The sequence below is a fragment of the Kogia breviceps genome, chromosome 2 (genome assembly GCF_026419965.1).
Source record: "Kogia breviceps isolate mKogBre1 chromosome 2, mKogBre1 haplotype 1, whole genome shotgun sequence".
NCBI classification, from domain to species: Eukaryota; Metazoa; Chordata; class Mammalia; order Artiodactyla; family Physeteridae; genus Kogia; species Kogia breviceps.
The window spans coordinates 167,628,287-167,648,301 of NC_081311.1; the positions used below are offsets into that span (position 1 = coordinate 167,628,287).

At 36.0% G+C, this 20,015-nt stretch overlaps 1 protein-coding gene across 1 annotated transcript in view; it reads right to left on the minus strand.

The window, feature by feature from the left end:
• Positions 1 to 20,015, minus strand: part of ORC2 (origin recognition complex subunit 2) — a 39,519-nt gene that overhangs the window by 2,100 nt on the left and 17,404 nt on the right. The window contains exons 9-17 of the mRNA XM_059053379.2: positions 17,353 to 17,546; positions 16,289 to 16,387; positions 11,026 to 11,135; positions 8,574 to 8,706; positions 7,650 to 7,746; positions 5,575 to 5,721; positions 4,794 to 4,965; positions 2,435 to 2,496; positions 1,264 to 1,382 (exon numbers count right to left, since the gene is read on the minus strand). Coding sequence (XP_058909362.1) covers positions 1,264 to 1,382; positions 2,435 to 2,496; positions 4,794 to 4,965; positions 5,575 to 5,721; positions 7,650 to 7,746; positions 8,574 to 8,706; positions 11,026 to 11,135; positions 16,289 to 16,387; positions 17,353 to 17,546 — 1,133 coding nt within the window. The remainder of the gene's footprint in view (positions 1 to 1,263; positions 1,383 to 2,434; positions 2,497 to 4,793; positions 4,966 to 5,574; positions 5,722 to 7,649; positions 7,747 to 8,573; positions 8,707 to 11,025; positions 11,136 to 16,288; positions 16,388 to 17,352; positions 17,547 to 20,015) is intronic.

A 20,015-nucleotide genomic window follows, 5' to 3' on the forward strand; every position in this document is an offset into this window, starting at 1 on the left:
GTCCTCTCTCTAGATAGTCTCACCAATGCCTGGTTTCAGTTATAACTTAAATAGGTAGGAATCATAACCTTGTATCTCTAGCCCAGATCTTTTCTCTGGTATCTCGTCCCAGGAATCCAAATGCCTAGCTGACATCTCTACTTGGAAATCTCAGAACTTCAAACAGAATAAGTCCAAACATATAAGACCATGAACTCATGCTATGTCTCCCCCAAAATGCTGCTCTTCCAGCTTCTCATCCAATGATCCCACCATCTCTCTGGTTGTGCAAGCCAGAAAGCAGGAATCACTCTTGACACTTTCCTTTCCCTTGGCTCCCATATCTAATCTATCATCAATTCTTGTCAATTTTGAATCCAACCACTCTTCTCTCTTTACCCTAGTCCAGATTACCATCATCTCACCCAGGCTACTAACACCTTTCTAGCTGGTCTCTGTGCCTTGACTTCTGGCAATCCCCATCTTACCCTGCCCCATTCCACTCTCCATACCATTGTCTGTCAGAACAATTTTTTAAATGACTTCCCATTATTTCAGAATAAAGATTAAAACCCTTTCCTTGTCCTAAAAGTCATGCATAGTCTAGCCCTTACATCACTATCTTTTCAGCCTCACTTGTGTCATGCTGGCTGCCTTTTTGTTCCGGGGCCTCTTTACATGCGGTTCCTGCCTAGAATTCTCTTCCCTTCCCTCTCTGACTAGTTATCTCCTAGTCTTCCTAGGTCTCAGCTCAGTGGTCTCTTCTGATACTAACTAGGTCAAATCCACCTACTGTAATATGCTCTTTCAGAACCATGTCCCTTCTGATCACAGGACTTACCACAGTTTAAATTTTACATGTGTGTGATTATTTGGCAAATGTCCATCTCCTCCATTAGACTTTAAGCTTTATGAGAAAAGAAATTAGGTTTTTGCTAACTTCTGTATCCTAATGCTTAGTGAAATATCTAATATAAAGTTAGTGCTCAATAAATATAGACTGGATTAATGATAGGGTAGAAGGAAGAGAGGGAGAAGGAAATATGATTATTTGACACATTTCTAATGGCCTGTTACTCTGGACTAGAAGTCATAAGTCTTCTGCTCTACTCTGAAGCAGAGTACTTTTACCTTCTCTCTGTCTACTGAACTCAAATGGCACACTGCCTAAATGGATCCTTGTGACCCATCAGGCAACCTCAGTTTCATAATCAGGCATACTTGTCCTTAAGTAAATGAGATACACTAATCCTGGCACACAATGCTACAGCAGCAAAGTCTCACCTTCTTTGTTCTTATAAGCTTGTGGTCCCTAAATTCAGTTAATTGGGCCCGAAGTGTCAGATCACTATTGACGAGGAAAGCCTCCCGACACTGCTGGTAAAAGTCTTGAAAAGAAAGTCCTGGAGAGTTCAAAAGATAATGTGAACATAAGTCAGTATTTAAGACATGACCCCATATATGGATACCCATGCCAAAGAACACAGACAAAAAGTGCTATTACCAAAGTCTGTCAAAGCAGCCAGTAAGTGTTGAAGTAAGTATCTCTGGAAGAAGCAAAGCTAGGGAATACTTAGGTGTTATGTACTGTGGCTTACATTCTTAAAAGAGAACTGATTGGTTGAAAGCAGTCAACTGTGGCCAAGTATGACATAATCCTATGGACAGTTTTAAACAGCGTGAATAAAGTTGACTTTTTTTAAAAGAGGGAACTAGTAAGTCAAATGAGAGCTGAATGATTATTAAAATGTGTGTTTAAATTTAACACATTATTTCACTCAAGGGGAAGAAAATCTAAGATGCCCAGCATATGAAATACATGTAGTTGGTAGACACACATCCATAGGGTAGCACAGGAAATTTTAAAATTAAGCTGGATTTGTCTTTCAATTTGTACTGGCAAACAGCCTGTTCAGCAGTGTATCTGTAGGGCTGCTTGAAAATTTTCGATATGTCAGACACTATATCACAGAGCAAACCATTTATTCACTGCTGTGAAAAACTGCAGTGCTATTATTAGATTCTAGAAAAAAGAATTTATGGGATGAAACAAAAAGTCACACAATTTAATATCATAAATATTGGATACCATGGGGCTTCCCTGGTGGTGCAGTGGTTAAGAATCCACCTGCCAATGCAGGGGACATGGGTTCGAGCCCTGGTCCAGGAAGATCCCACATGCCATGGAGCAACTACGCCCGTGTGCCACAACTACTGAGCCTGCACTCTAGAGCCCAAGAGCTACAACTGAGCCCACATGCCATAACTACTGAAGCCCGCGCGCCTACAGCCCATGCTCCCGACAAGAGAAGCCACCACAATGAGAAGCCTGCACACCATACAGAAGAGTAGCCCCAGCTTGCCGCAACCACAGAAAACCTGCGCGCAACAACAAAGACCCAACGCAGCCAAAAATAAAATAAAATAAATAAATTTAAAAATATATATTGGATACCAATGTAAGAAGGGTTATCCTGGTTATCCAGCTGATACTTTATTAGTAGCCTGAAAATCCCCCTAAGGAAAAAAAAAAACCAAACAGGAATTCAAATCCACAATGTTAACATTCAAAGATAACAGCTAATAGTAAAATACACAAAGAGTGTGTAACACCTGGCCTGTCTGTATTACCTTCTGTTCCTTTCTCAAGGAACACTGTATCCTGGTCTACTTAAAAAGTAGAAGTTTTTTATTTCCTTTTAAAGAAAATCTAGGAGTACAGCTGACCCCTGAACAGCACGGGTTTGAACTGCATGGGTCTACTTATGCGTGGATATTTTTCAACAGTAAACACTACAGTACCACACAACCCCCAGTTAGTTGAACCTGCGGATGCGGAGGAACTGCGGATATGGAGGGCTGACTGTAAGTTAGGCACAGATTGACCCCCACGTTGTTCAGGGTCAACTTTTTTTTCTTTTAAGACTACAGGTTGGTCCACTATAGAAAACTTGGAATATATAATAAAAGCCAAAGAGGAAAATATTAACCCCATAATCTTAAAATAACAGCCACTAATATTTGATGTGGAGATCATACGTGCATATGCTGCTTTCTCAAGTCTTTGTGGAACAAGGCAGTGCGAAAACATAAATTCATGCATTTACATATGGTATTCACCATTTTATACCTCTCTTTTTCACGTATTGATTTTCCCATGTCTTTAAAAGTTCTTCCTAAAGTTTTTAATGTCTGCTCATCTATCGTACCACAAACTGACCATTTCCCTACTGGTTTTGGATGTTCACATTACTTCCAATTTTAATTAATAAAAAATATTAATTTATTAAATACAACTGTAAATAAATACTCTTTCATATTTTGGATTGTTTCTGTAGGAGTGTGTACCAAGTAGAATTATTAGGTTGGAAGCAGTGTTACACAAACTAAGTTCCCCAGAAGTCCCTGGATTTGGCAAAAATTTTAAACTTTTGCATTTTCACTTTTATGACAGTCTAGAAGATAAGCATATAAGCATATTTTGGATCATCTGAATGACCACTTTATAAGTAAATACTACCACTGACTACACTGCTGAATTTTGGTGAAGATTTTTTGATCAATCACATTCATACCAAGTAAAGACTAAATTATATTGGAGTGTACAGAATGAACCAAAAAAGCATTGGAGACTAGCACACAGACATTTACGTATGCCCAACTAAAAAATAATTGCATTAAAGCATTTACATTGCATGGATTCCCAAGTTTATATGTAATAACTTGCAATAGTCCACTAGGATTAAGTATAATAATAAAATTAAATGAACACTTTTTCTATTCCCAATTCCATCAAAAATTTTGATTAGATATTCATTTAATACATATTTCACTATTACTGCAATGATAATCTTCAAGTGTACAAAAACAGCTTTATAGAGTAACAAAATTCACTGAAATTAGCATTTGAGGGTTAACATCACAAGGGAGTCTTGTGATGATAAAGTTGCATATCCTGATTGTGGTAGTTATGTGACAAAACTGCACAGACCTGAACACACACACATGCAGAAATGGGTACACATATCAATGGTGAAATCTGAATAAGCTCTCTGGATTATGCCAATGTCAGTCTCCTAGTTTTAACACTGCACTGTGGTATGAGATACTGGCAGTGGGTTGGTTGGGAAAGGAATGCTCAGAACTTGCCTCTTACGTTTCTCTGTGGCCTCCTGTGAGGCTACTAAATGCCTTTTTTCAACAGGTTAATTATGCAATTTATTTTTTGCTGGCTTATGCTGTATACAACTTTCCTTAACCTTTATTAATTGCTTTTATTAATTCAGATATGCCTCTTGGTTAGGCTGCTGAAGGGCTTCACTGGAGACACTATACAAAGATGTTCAAGATTTAAGAGCACGAGCTTTGGAACCATGCAGATTTGGATCAAAATCTCTGTGCCCTTTACTATCTACCTTAGAAGAGCTGTGAGGATCAAATGAGCTATTTCATGTAAAGGGCCCTGTGTTTGAATCATAATGTTCAATATATAATTAAAAATAACTATCAAATTTAAGTAAAATCCATCAAAATTCTGCTTTTTCCTCTATGATGAACACTGAGATGCTCTCACTCAGAAACATAAAAATCTATTAAAAACAAAAATGCTGGTACTCCTGCTTTATTATTATATTTATGATTACTACTGAGTAGTCTGCCTAATGCATAACCAAGTACTGGCAACTATTATTACTACTATTTCTCTCAATCCTGCAAACTAAGTAAGGACTTTAGTATCGCCATTAAAACCTAGAATGGCATATCTTAAAATATATAGAATTTTTTGAAAAAGAAACTATAGTTTTCATTCTTACCTTGCGTTAGGGGTAAGGCTTCGTAAGACATGAGTTAGGGAACTAAGTGGTAGTGATCCAGATTGTTTAACCAGAAGAGAATTCTCATAGGAGGTTTCTTCAGTATAATGACTATATGTGGTAGTTTCATACCAGAGCCAGTTATAAAGACTCTGCTTTGCATGATCCCACACTAGAGTACATGATCAAAGAAAACAAGAATTACTAATTATTTTCGTATTGTCTTGTTACTAGATTCCGCTCTAGGAAAGAACAAGAAAGCAGCAATAAATAAAAAGTGAATCCTGAAAATTTTCATTTTTGCTATTTCCCCATCCAAATCAGTACCTCTCAATCTAATTTCACTGTCAATCAACATCTGAATCTTTATTTGTATATTAAATACAAGTTAAAATATATTAGCACTACCAAGGCATTCTTTTAAAAATTTTAATAATTTAACATTTTATATTATAGGATTATCACAAAGTCTGAATTAAATGCATAAAATAAATGTTGCAATTCCACAAAGAGTAGAAAGAAACCAAAGTAATAGGTGGGTCTCCTCTCCTTCATGAAACTTTAGCTTTGTAAAACACAGCCTTTACTACCTAAATTTTTATTTCCAAGAATTATGTTCTAAATCAGATTGAGGACACCTATATTTTTGGCAACTATGTCTTTAAACACGCAACAAAGGAAAAGCATACTTAAAAACAATAAAAATGCTGTGACAACATTAAGAAATTTAATTTTCAAAGACTGATATCTCAAGAAGGAAAAATAGTAATGTTTAACTTACTGAGAGGAGCATTGAGGTGATCAATAGATCCTATAAGGTATATATTACGTAAAGATGACAACTGTCCAATAATCTGCTGGCTTTTGTCTCCTCTCAACATTTGGCTATCCAAATTGTGGATAAGAAGAAAGAGTTCTAAAGAAGACTCTAAAAGGAAAGAGAATGCAATTATTATTTTCAGTGAGTACTTATGAAGCCCCCTACCACATGCAAGGACTGTATTAAAGAATATATCAAAGTAGCATAGGACAAAAGAACTATTGCTTAGGTGTATGCAATTTCTTTGAGAAGCTATGTTAGTCACTCATAAAACAGGCAAGACATTATTATAGTCTTAAAAAAAAAGAAATTCATTGGAAATCAGCAGACACTGGAGCAGTTAGAGACTTAACTGGAATGGTTTACACTTGAATCAGACCATGAAGAAACCAGTTTTAATATGGCATAGGAAATAAGGCAAGATACATATTGGATTGGAGGTGAATCTGTGCATGTTGAATTGCAAGGTGGGATAAAGGAGGGAGTCGTCCCCTCCTCCAAAAAAAAAGAGTTCTCATTAAGCATTAAGAGAGAATATAGAAAACCCTCATTATCACAAAAGCCAAGAGACAAAAGAAGAGAAGGGGAGAGGCTTAGGATATTGCCCAAAGTATGAGAAAGGTCAGAGAAGTAAAATATCATAAAAGTCAGTGAAGGAAGAATTTGGATGATGGAGATGTCAACACCATCAAATACTGGAGAGCTAAAGATAAAGGGTGAGGCAAGGTCAGTGTTTTTAGTATGAAGAAAATTACAGGTGATCTTCAAGCATACAATTCAGGTAGCACAGAGGCAAGAAATTAAAAAGGAAACAAGTAAAAAGTAGAAGGCAGGACATGTCTTCAAAAACTCTCAAATCATATTGAAATAGGGAAATAAAATAGAGTGAAAGGGCAGTAGAATCAGGTAAATATTTTTCTTAAGATGGAAGAAGTTCTATACATGTTTAAAAGCAATTGCTAAGTCCCTCAGGAGCTGGTAAGAAATGGGACATTGGCATTTATGACAAAAGATGAGCCTTTTAAAGAGAATAAGTACATTTCTCTTCCACTGGGGATAGAGGGACAAGAGAGACAATGTAGTGACAAAGATTCTGAGATGACATATTTTTGAAAGTCCAAGGTTCCTTGGAAGTTCCTAGAAGTCACCATAGTCAGTATTTAAAGTATATGTAAACAAACATATAATTATTACATATGTAATATACAATTATAATTTATATAATTCATAATTATATAACATTTATATATAGTAAAAACATGATTTATATAATTATAAATTATTTAATATAAATATAAATTATATTTAGATAATACAGATTATATAATATATAATTATTTATTATAATACAGATTATATATAATAGAGTACATATAAATATATATAAAAAAATGATTCAGGCACCTATTTTAGTGAGCATACAAACAATATCAAAATCATCCATTAAGTCATTAAGCATAACCAATTACTCCATTTAATTGTTAAGCAATGACTAAATTACAATTGTTAGACCCTAAATAACTTTATTTTAAATTTTCTGAAATGCTCATATAACAAAAACATTCACACCAAAAGAACAACAAATTTTTTTCCCCATTTCTCAGATTTTAGTATATGAAATTATTCAAATGTATTGATATTTACTCAGGATAAAGATAAGAATGCTTTATAAACATATTAAACAATATAAACCGATCGGACATAGAGGTACCAATTAACTGGAAACACTGGCCAAACAAAACTTGAAAATTATGCTGAAATAAAAGGTTTTTTGGGGAAAAAAAGAGGCTTTGGCTATATAAATTCAAGGTAGCAGGAATAATTCTTTCCTGTTAGGTAAGTTGAAGTTCACAGAAAAAGTTCACAGAAAAAGTTCACAGAAAAAGACAGGACAAATTATTTTAAAGAAATCAAAATCTAAATCAGCATTGAGAGAAGTGTCATTATTAAAACAATCCTCAATTTTACGTATACTAGTACACAAATAAGTACGCTTAGCTTCACCCTAAAACTATAGAGCATCTCCTTTACATTACCTTCTTTAAATTTGTTTACTATCCAGTCTAGCTGATCCAGCACACTGCGGAAAGTACCAATATGATTAAGGACTTCTTCTGTTATAGAATTCAGGATCTATGTCATAAAAGTGCAAGAGATACATCAGTTATAACTTATTCTGTCATGTAAGATAAATACAACTAGCAAACCAATCCTTATTTTTTATAAATTAAAAATAAATTTGGATTTCCCACTAAGTCTGAAAAATCACTTCAAAAATTCTACTGGTGCTTAAGTACATCTAATTTATTTCTTTGCATAAGTTATTGTTAAAAGGAAACAGGGAAGAATAGCAAAGATGTAAAGATAACATAAGCAGGTAGTAAAAACAAAACAAAACAAAAAACTAACAATATGAGAAATATTAGAAAACTATAGATTTATCAAATGAAAGAGGACCCAAACATTAAGATCACTTTTAAAAAGGAATATTACATTGGTTAATATCCAGAACTCAAAAGGTTTAAATTAATTTTCAAATGATGAAGAGATATGAGCATCTGGAGTAAAAATGATCAAAGAACTATAAACCATTCTTATATTTTTATTATTTTTTAAGCACTAAAGTGACATAAAAGCATAATAAAATTGAAGTCCCCCATAATCCTATCCTTGAGAGAAGTACTGTTGGTATTCAATGTAGCAAACAAAGCTAACATTTCCCTAAGATTTAATACATTATCAGTTACCAAATAGGAAATTCAAGGATGGGGATTCAAAGCTAGAACCCTCTGAGTCCAAACACAGGATCTTAAGCACTGTGCAATCCTACTAGTGTGAAAACTATTGCAATAAAAACAAAAACTGAATGCTCCAGAATATGAAATAGCATCCTCATTAACATGGGGATATGGATTGGCAGGGGATATGATGTTATTCCTTTTAATATTTTTAAAACTTACTGATTTCACACTAATTCCAGGAAAGAAGCCATTGATGACAACATGAATGCAATCTTGCAGCATGGTGGTTCGAAATCTTTCCAGTAAATCTCTCTTAGACCCCAAACCATAAAGCACAATGTTGAACCCCAGGCTGTAAGAAAAACAGCACTCATGAAATTAAAGTTCAGTACTTTTTTTTTTTTTCTTTTTTTGTGGTACGCGGGCCTCTCACTGTTGTGGCCTCTCCCGTTGTGAAGCACAGGCTCCAGACGCGCAGGCTCAGCGGCCATGGCTCACGGGCCCAGCTGCTCCATGGCACATGGGATCTTCCCGGACCGGGGCACGAACCCGTGTCCCCTGAATCGGCATGCGGACCCTCAACCACTGCTCCACCAGGGAAGGGAAGCCCCAAGTTCAGTACTTCTTATTGCCAATTTTATAATCAACCAGTTTCCTTAATTTAAGCTTATAAAGAATACAGGAAGAAATGGCATGGCTAAATAACTATATTGATTCCCAACTTATATAAAGCAAAAGCAGTTTTATTATCTGTACACCAAGCTTGCAGTTCCAACTTTCTCTCAAGCTCCTACTACCTTTCAAGTAATAAGAGGCAAGGGAGAACATGGTACTAGGTACAAGACACTACAAAGTCTTATAGGCTGAAGCAGAGTTTTAACTGATAGATTAAACTGGAAAAGTAATCAGGGTCCAGGTCACAAAGGTGTTGTTAAATCAACTAAGACATTAATTGGATTTTATTCCAAGGAACATGAGCATTTAAAAGTAAATAGTCAGGTGTTAAGTGAAAGGCTTTAATAGGAAAGTAACATGATCTTTTTAGATTACATTGACTGAGTGGGGGAATGGATAGGAAGGAGGGTAAAACCACCAAAGACTATGGACTTGAATTAGGTGTCATGGAGACAAATGTGTCAGGAGCTTTACAGGTCAAATCAGTTGGATATGGAGAGTGATTAGACATGGAAGGTTAAGTGAAAGGGACTATTAGGAATAGCTCAGTTTTTTGGCATAGACTACATGAATGGGGTGCATCCACTATGTGAGGTAGCTGGGGCAGGTGGGACTGAGGGATTTAAGATAAGTTAAATTTTATGTATATTGAATTATTTACAGGACATCCACATGGACACTTCCAATATACATTCACATCTGCTGCTGAGGAGTGAGATGTGGCTGGTCTAGAGATATAGTTATGGCAGTTATTCACATACATAAAGCAACTGAAGCCAAGAGAGTAAATGAGACAACCCAGAACACCAAGCACTAGGGGTCAGGCTAAAGTTCAACTCCATGATTTTTTAACGGAGGTCAATCAGAAACAGTATTTATGTGATGCTCTGTAGCAATGCAGGATAGCCTGGAAATAGAAAAGAAAAGAGATAACCCCCAAAGGCAGAGATCAGCAAAATAGAAGCAGCAGAAAAAAGAAGCAAGGGGGTTCAGAGAGCTAACAATTCTACTAAAGTAGTTGACTATGAGGTGTAGGCTGGCAAGCAAAGCAAATCAAGTTATCAAAGTTGACATATGGGAAGAAAGAAGAATTGGTGGACTGGGGGATGGGATCAGAGTGAAGATCTGCTTTATAAATTCAAAATGAACAGATCCATAAATAGTTATTGAGAGAAAGTGAGGTCCTAACAGGGAAGATAATCATTTTCTTACTAGCATACTCCTTTGATTTATTATTAGCAAAGAAAACCAGGATCAATTGGGGAAAATTGTGGCAATTTTTATGTTCTTACTGCACCATTCACATTTTAGCATACACTTCAAGCACTTCTTTATACTAAGGTCCTTTTAAATACGAATATAAAAGTAATTATAGAAAAAAATTACTATGTTTTAAGCTTTATCATTCTTCTAGGTGTTTTAATGGAAATTTAAATTTAACCTGAGGTATTAGAAAAATGATAAAGTTAAAAAATATTCTAAGAAACAATTTTAAAATGGTAAAATAATGTTTAGAGAACAGATCTCATGAAATTCTGAAGGTCTACAGTACATGTAAACAGAATGAGATTGAAAGAAAAATATATATTCTTTCATTTTAGAAACTCTGAATTTAAAAAACTGAATTAAAATCTAACTGATATATTTATCAATCTTAACAAATTATATTTTCAAATATTTTTATAAGTAATAATTCATAATTCTAAGAAAGGCTATTTTACACAATAGCTTTCAAGTCTGATTAAACTTAGAAAAGACAAATTTCTTGAAAACTGGAATTTCTGAGAAGAGTCATATAATAATATGACATTTCTACATTTGGGTCATAAAATTGGGAAAACACCTGTTTTTTCAAATTTTTACATATAAATAAAAATACATATCAAGTTCATTGCAAAAAGAAAATTAAATGTCAAACTATTTTGATTTTAACATAGACATGTAAATATATATTATTCTCTATTTTACAAAGGTTTACAATGATAATAGTACTTACTGTAACTGCAACATCCATTTATGAAATAACTGCTCATATTGTTGATTTAGTTGTTTAAGTTCAGCAGAAAAGGAAGGAGAAACCTTGCTCAATAAGTTATGCAAAGTTTGCTTTAAAAAAAAAAGGAAGAGGGAGGGAAGAAAATCACTCTCAATCCACATACATCACATCAATCCACACTAAAAATATTTCCTTAGAGGTAGAGGTTAGAAGAGGCCATCAGTGGAAATATTTTCTTAATCAGGTTTGGTAATGAGTGCATCTACTGAGAATACACATAATATTTCAATATTTCTTTCTTAAAATGTTTTATACATTCTTTAAGTACAAATATGTAAAACAGTAAAGAATTTGCTACGTTTTCTCTAGAGCCATTTACATGACTATAAATTCCAAATATCAATATAAGTCTTTAATTTCTAAAAAATTGTTACCATAAGGAGATGATTAAACCTGCCTCCTAGCTTTGACAACAAATCCAGACACTCTTTTAAAAACCTATGGATTTGAAAAAATGTAAAAGCTTAAGGTAACAGTTCAATATTAATTCTCAGAAAACAGTCAAGTTTCTTTATAATTTACCATTATCATTAGTAAAATTCACTGCTCCTCTTTAAAAGCTGTTTCTAACAAATCCTTTATCTTTGGTAAGTATGGCAAAGTTTTTAAAACACTAATGTAAAAATAAACTGAGGAAGATACATTGCTCTGCACCCAAAAATTAGAAATTCATGCTAGTGACTCAAACACAGCTCACTTCTTGAAATGAAAACTCTAGTAAAAAGCTGTATGTGCATTTTTACCCTGGCACTACTGTGTTTTCATGATTCTATCCTTTAAGTAAAATATTTTTTTAATACTGAAGACTAAAGCAGCAACCAAGATTCCAGGCACTCTAGCCTATACAGTTTTTATTCATCCATATACTTAAAGAGAAATAGGACAAATTCTAAGTAAAACTGTAAAGCAGTAGCTTTAAAAAATTTCTCTCTCCATCTGATGTTTTTTTTCCTAACGTCTAGAGCCCTGAAAAGCAGATAAACCACTAGTGTCATTTGCAGTAGTTATTTATACTGGATTATCAGAGCATACTCACACTTAGTGTGAACTCTGAAATGTTATGTCACCTATTCACCTTCATTTCAAACTTTAGTATCTGTGCAGAATTACATTATTAGCCCCGATACTTGCCCCTCCTCCTATCCGTACCCTTTGCCATGTGACTTTGAAATCCCTCCCACTAAATGTGTGGAGTCTAGTCCCCTGTTCTGTGACTTACTGTGGCCACTAGAATGAGGCAGAAGTGACACTGAGACAGTTTGAGCCCAGGCTTTAAGAGGTCTTTTGTTTTTCTACTTCTTCTGTCTCTGACATTGTTATGAGAAGAACATGTCTCTGCTAGCTTTCCAAGGAGGTCCAACAAAAAGACAGACATGTGGAGCAAATCCTAGATCAGTCAACTCCTAGGTGACCCGCAGACATGAGAAATAAACGTTCACTGACACATGTTACTATGACTGTATCTGTCAGCTATGTCCACAATTAATGAAAGAACTTCCTTTCTTCACTATCAGTAACAGGTGTTTCTTTCATCCTCCAACAGGTCTTTTTGTCTCTAGGTCCTATGAAGTCCTACTTTGACCCTAGATCCACTTCTCCTTCCCCAACGTTGCTTATATAAAAATACATGCACTAAGGAAGAAGCAAGAGGAGCTACAATCCTGCAGCCTGTGGAACAAAAACCACATTTGCAGATAGACAAGATGAAACGGCAGAGGGCTATGCACCAGAAGAAGGAACAAGATAAAACCCCAGAAAGACAACTAAATGAAGAGGAGATAGGCAATTGTCCAGAAAAAGAATTCAGAATGATAGTGAAGATGATCCAGGACCTCAGAAAAAGAATGGAGGCAAAGATCGAGAAGATGCAAGAAATGTTTAACAAAGATCTAGAAGAATTAAAGGACAAAAAAACAGAGATGAACAATACAATAACTGAAATGAAAAAATACACTAGAAGGAATGAATAGCAGAATAACTGAGGCAGAAGAACGGATAAGTGACCTGGAAGACAGAATGGTGGAATTCACTGCTGCGGAACAGAATGAAGAAAAAAGAATGAAAAGAAATGAAGACAGCCTAAGAGACCTCTGGGACAACATAAAATGCAACAACATTCGCATTATAGGGGTCCCAGAGGAGAAGAGAGAAAGGATCCGAGAAAATATTTGAAGAGATTATACTCGAAAACTTCCCTAACATGGGAAAGGAAATAGCCACCCAGTCCAGGAAGCACAGAGAGTCCCAGGCAGGATAAACACAAGGAGAAACATGCTGAGACACATAGTAATCAAACTGGCAAAAATTAAGACAAAGAAAAATTACTGAAAGCAGCAAGGGAAAAACGACAAATAACAAGGGAAATCTCATAAGGTTAACAGCTGATCTCTCAGGAGAAACTCTACAAGCCAGAAGGGAGTGGCATGATATACTTAAAGTGATGAAAGGGAAGAACCTACAACCAAGATTACTCTACCCAGGAAGGATCTCATTCAGATTCAACAGAGAAATCAAAAGCTTTACAGACAAGCAAAAGCTAAGAGAATTCAGCACCAGCAAACCAGCTCTACAACAAATGCTAAAGGAACTTCTCTCAGTGGGAAACACGAGAAGAAAAGGACCTAACAATTAAGAAAACGGTAATAGGAACATACATATGGATAATTACCTTAAATGTGAATGGATTAAATGCTCCAACCAAAAGACACAGGCTTGCTGAATGGATACAAAAACAAGACCCATATATATGCTGTCTACAAGAAACCCACTTCAGACCTAGGGACACATTCAGACTGAAAGTGAGGCGATGGAAAAAGATATTCCATGCAAATGGAAATCAAAAGAAAGCTGGAGTAGCAATACTCATATTTGATAATATAGACTTTAAATAAAGACTGTTACAAGAGATAAGGAAGGACACTACCTAATGATCAAAGGATCAATCCAAAAAGAAGATATAACAATTATAAATGTTTATGCACCCAACATAGAAGCACCTCAATACATAACGCAAATGCTAACAACCATGAAAGGAGAAATCAACAGTAACACAATAATAGCAGGGGACTTTAACACCCCACTTACACCAATGGACAGATCCAAACAGAAAATAAATAAGGAAACACAAGCTTTAAATGACACAATAGAACAGGTAAATTTAATTGATATTTATAGAACATTCCACCTAAAAGTAGCAGAATACACTTTCTTCTCAAGTGCACACGGAACATTCTCCAGGATAGATCACATCTTGGGTCACAAATCAAGCCTCAGTAAATTTAAGAAAATTGAAATCATAGCAAGGATCTTTTCTGATCACAACATTATGAGATTAGAAATCAATTACGGGGAAAAAAACATAAAAAACACAAATACATGGAGGCTAAACAATACATTACTAAATAACCAAGAGATCACTGAAGAAATCAAAGAGGAAATCAAAAAGTACATAGAAACAGGGCTTCCCTGGTGGCACAGTGGTTAAGAATCTGCCTGCCTATGCAGGGGACATGGGTTTGAGCCCTGGTCGGGGAAGATCCCACATGCCGCAGAGCAACTAAGCCCATGAGCCACAACTACTGAAGCCTGCATACCTGGAATCCGTGCTCTGCAACAAGAAAAGCCACCCCAATGAGAAGCCCATGCACCACAACGAAGAGTAGCCCCTGCTCGCCACAACTAGAGAAAGCCCGTGTGCAGCAATGAAGATCCAATGCAGCCAAAAATAAATAAATAAAATAAGGAAATTTATAAAAAAAGAAAAAAAAAGTACCTAGAGACAAATGACAATGAAAACACGAAGATCCAAAACCTATGGGATGCAGCAAAAGCAGTTCTAAGAGGGAAGTTTATACCTATACAAGCCTACCTCGAGAAATAAGAAAAAGCTCAAGTAAACAATCTAACCTTACACCTAAAGGAACTAGAGAAAGAAGAACAAACAAAACCCAAAGTTAGCAGAAGGAAAGAAATTATAAAGATCAAAGCAGAAATAAATGAAATAGAAACAAAGAAAGCAATAGCAAAAATCAATAAAACTAAATTCTGATTCTTTGAGAAGATAAACAAAATTGATAAACCATTAGCCAGACTCATCAAGAAAAAGAGGGAGGGCTTCCCTGGTGACGCAGTGGTTGAGAGTCTGCCTGCCGATGCAGGGGACACGGGTTTGTGCCCTGGTCCGGGAAGATCCCACATGCCGCGGAGCGACTAGGCCCATGAGCCATGGCCACTGAGCCTGTGCGTCCGGAGCCTGTGCTCCGCAACAGGAGAGGCCACAACAGTGAGAGGCCCGCGTACCACAAAAAAAAAAGAAAAAGAGGGAGAGGACTCAAATCAATAAAATTAGAAATGAAAAAGGAGAAGTTACAATGGACACCACAGAAATACAAAGCATCCTAAGAGACTACTACAAGCAACTCTATGCCAATAAAATGGACAACCTGGAAGAAATCGACAAATGATTAAAAAGGTATAACCTTCCAAGACGGAACCAGGAAGAAATAGAAAATATGAACAGACCAATCGCAAGTAATGAAATTGAAACTGTGATTTAAAATCTTCCAACAAACAAAAGTCCAGGACCAGATTAAGGTAAATTTACTTCACAGGTGAATTCTATCAAACATTTAGAGAAGAGCTAACACCCATCCTTCTCAAACTCCTCCAAAAAACTGCAGAGGAACGAACACTCCCAAACTCATTCTACCAGGCCACTGTCACCCTGATACCAAAACCAGACAGACAAAGATACTACAAAACAAGAAAATTACAGACCAATATCACTGATGAATACAGACGCAAAAATTCTGAACAAAATACAAGCAAACAGAATTCAACAACATTAAAAGGATCATACACCATGGTCAAGTGGGATTTATCCCAGGGATGCAAGGATTCTTCAGTATATGAAAATCAATCAATGTGATACACCATATTAACAAATTGAAGAACAAAAACCATATGAGCATCTCAAAATATGTAATCATATATGTATAATTAGAGTATGTCAAACAATTCTAATCCAGTGAACCAGTTACCATTTACATAATAAAATACACAATAGTGATGTCACACTAATTTGTTTCATTTGATCAGGATAGTATTCTGCTATGTACACTTACTCTTCAGATTTGCTGCTTATGTACTATATTTTTCAGCTCACAATAAGAACAATTTACAAGTAACACTCCTTGCAACATACCTGATCCAGTTTAGCCCTCTTCAGTTTCTGCAGTGTTCTATCAGAGGTTAAAACTTTTGAACTGCTATGGGCTTCAAAATATTCTTCTACTAAGTCACTCTGAAAGTGGACAAAGCAAAGTGAGTTCTTAGTTTCAGATATTTGTTTTATATGAGTACTAGACAGTAATATTAGCTTAAACAGGATATGTGAAATTCTTTACTTGGCAGTCAGTATTTTCTTTTTGAAGCAACAACACAGACTAAGGACCAAGCAAATTTAATTCCAGTAATAAAACTGAGTTAACTCTTAGGATCATAAAAGTTGAAGAAAATGACTAGATTGAAGTAGTCTGCCCCAAAACGATTCCTAAATTCCAACATATAATTCCCATTTAGACTGGGAAAGAAAAAAGGGTTTTACATCAGGACCTTTGTTTTGCCTCACACACTCCTAGCAAATCCTTTAATTAGTACAGTTGAAGGACTGTGGAAATGAGAAAGACATCAACAGCAAGGTAAAAAAAGACTTGCCTATTATTCCAGTAAAATGACTCACCACGTGTTCTGATTTGGGGCAGGACTGAGCTCCGTGGTAGTAAGGAAGGAATGGAAAGTCATTCAAGCAGGAGGCTTCCTAGACTGCTCTGAGTCTTTACAGAGCACACTGGGATAATTAGCCTTTTCTCAGGCCATAATATGTGCAGTGTTCTCCAAACGATGCAACATGGGTCCATAGTCACATCATTTATTACTAACACTGACTTTACATCAGCAACGTTACAAAAATGAAACTATATAAAAAGGTATATACTGAGAAGTCTTGCCTCCAATTATCCAATTAATATTTATTGAATTGTCACCTTTAGCATACACTATGGTACTGATACATGAATATGGATACAGAGAGGCCAGGATACGAAGTCCAGAAATAGACACAAATATATGCAGGAATTTATGTGAAAGGCTGAGAAAATGTAGAAAAGTGAAGAAAAAAAATTATGTTCATCCTCCCATTTGGAACTCTTAGGTAGCTTATCTTTGAGATATTACTGATTTTTCTTTAAAGTCTCTCTCTTCACTTACTGTTTTATCTCTTTTCATTTTCTTAGAAGGTGTTTCTTTGCAAACAGGAGCCGAAACTACTCTATTCTGAGCTTGAATCTGTTCGCTCAATATGACTTCATTAGTGTCCTCTTCATATTCCTGTGCAACCCCTTCATCGTCCTCCGAGTTGGAAGCAGAATATTCACTTTCACTGTCAGAATGAAACCTTGGAACTGTGTGGGGAGGAAGCAATTGGGAAAATTGGACAGTTTGACAAGAGAGGCATTGTGGGGTATTAGGAAGAGTGTGGGCTTTGAAGTAAGAGATTGTGACTTCTGGTTTTGTCATTACTTGCTGATGATTTCACCAGAGCTAGTTATGTAAGTTTTCTGAGCACCAGTTTCCTCACTTATCAAATGAGGCTACCAGTGCCTAATTTAATAAAGCATTGTGAAGATTACATTGAAATGCATGTAAAGCAACTAACAATGCCTAACACATAGGAAATGTGGCAGAAATTGTCAGTCACACCTAATACCATTCTCTTTCCTTCTTCCTTGCTAATAGAATTCATTGTAAAATGTGGCAACGTGCTGCACCCTAAGGGATAAATAATCACAGTAATTTAATTGTCTTTTCCTTTGCCAGATACGTGCTCTCTCAGCCTCCTTTGCAACTAGAGTTGGCTATGTAAACCTTTAACCAATGAAACTTGAGGGGAAATTTGCTGGAAGCTTCTGGGAAAGATTTTCCTCACTTATGGAAGGAAAGCCCCTTACTTATACCCATAGCTTAAAGCTATGGAAGCCATTTTGCAATATAAAATATCAAAACTAAAGATGAAAAATGCCAGTGGCATAGCAAAAAAATAGGAAGAACCTGTAGCCTTATGACACTGTTGAGTCACTACATCAACCGTGAACTGTGTATCCCTAGACTTCTTATGATGTGATACTTCAGTGTCCATGGCTTAAGCCATTGTTATAGAATTTTCCATTGCTGCCTACTGAAAATGCCATCCTAACTGATAGAGCACTCAATAAATGACAGCTACTACTTTAAGTACTACTAATACATACGCACAATCCATCCCATAGTAGATATAAGAATTATATTTTTAAACAAACCACAGCCACCCCCACCACTCTCCAGAAATAATAAAGCTAGTTTTATAATCATAAAGTAAGGATAAAACTTACACTCAACAAAATTAGTATAAAACTATCATAAAAGGTTAACTTCCAAAATATGAATGAAATAATTTTAAGCAAATCACTCTTTATTTTGAAGAGCATATTTCAGAATATCCAGAGTTAGCATATAACAAATATAGATACTGAAAAAGAAAAAAAAAAAAAAAAGGCTTGATTTTGTGGGCATACATAGCTTAGCAGATTCAGATTTGCACTGATTGCTGCCCATGGTAGATACAAGGGTTAGAAGTGGTAGGAGGTACCAGACAATGTCTTTACCCTATTTACATGAATACATCACACATGTTGATATATTTGTTTGGTGGTGATTGAGAAGGAGAAGGAAATTCACCTTCTCTCTAAAAAGGATTCTTCTGTGGGGTAAGGAGGAAACTTGAGATGTGGGATGTATTTGACATAAAATAATAATCAATTGCATATATCATCTTTTATTGCTTCAGATATCCAATAATTTAGTGTTATAATTTTTATGTTGATTAAAAATGTATTATCAACTCGATACCTTGAAAAAAGAAGGGCTACAGGGCATAGACTTAACAATGTTAGTTAATATTATTGTCAAGGGGTCAACCCCAAGAAAGGAGTTGACATCTTTCAGAAATATAAAGGTCAAAAAGTCATTTGCCCCAAAATTAAACATTTAAACCCCAAACCAGAGAGTTTCCTGGCAGTCCAGTGTTTAGGACTCAGTGCTTTCGCTGCTGTGGCCTGGGTTCAACTCCGGGCTGGGGAACTAAGATCCCGTGAGCCATGTTGTGTAGCCAAAAAACGCCCCCAAAAACATTAAAAAAAACCAAAACCATTTTTAATTTCCCCAAAGGCGGGAACCATGTCTGTTTACTTGGCTTTGTATAGTATTTAGTACAACTGTAAATATTTAAAATTGTTTCAATATATTGATAAAACTTCTTTTTTTTTTTTTTTTTTTGTGGTACACGGGCCTCTCACTGTTGTGGCCTCTCCCATTGCGGAGCGCAGGCTCAGCAGCCGTGGCTCACGAGCCCAGCCGCTCTGCGGCATGTGGGATCGTCCCGGACCGGGGCACGAACCCGTGTCCCCTGCATCGGCAGGCGGACTCTCAACCACTGCGCCACCAGGGAAGCCCCAATAAAACTTCTAAATAAATCAATAGAACTATTTCTAAAACTGTCTCAGGCAAATAAACTAAAAGGCATGTTATTTTATTGAAGAATATTAACTAACTTCAATATCAATTGACTATAATGTAAAGACATAGTGCTAAGTGTTATGAGTTAAAATATAAGATATAGTCCTTGCCCTTAAGGAATCTACAGCTTAATTGAAGACATGAACATATCCTTTCTTTCATGAAAAGAAACAGCAATGGGCTTCCCTGGTGGCGCAGTGGTTGAGAATCCGCCTGCCGATGCAGGGGTCACGGGTTCGTGCCCTGGTCCGGGAAGATCCCACATGCCGCGGAGCAACTAAGCCCGTGAGCCATGGCCGCTAGGCCTGCGCGTCCGGAGC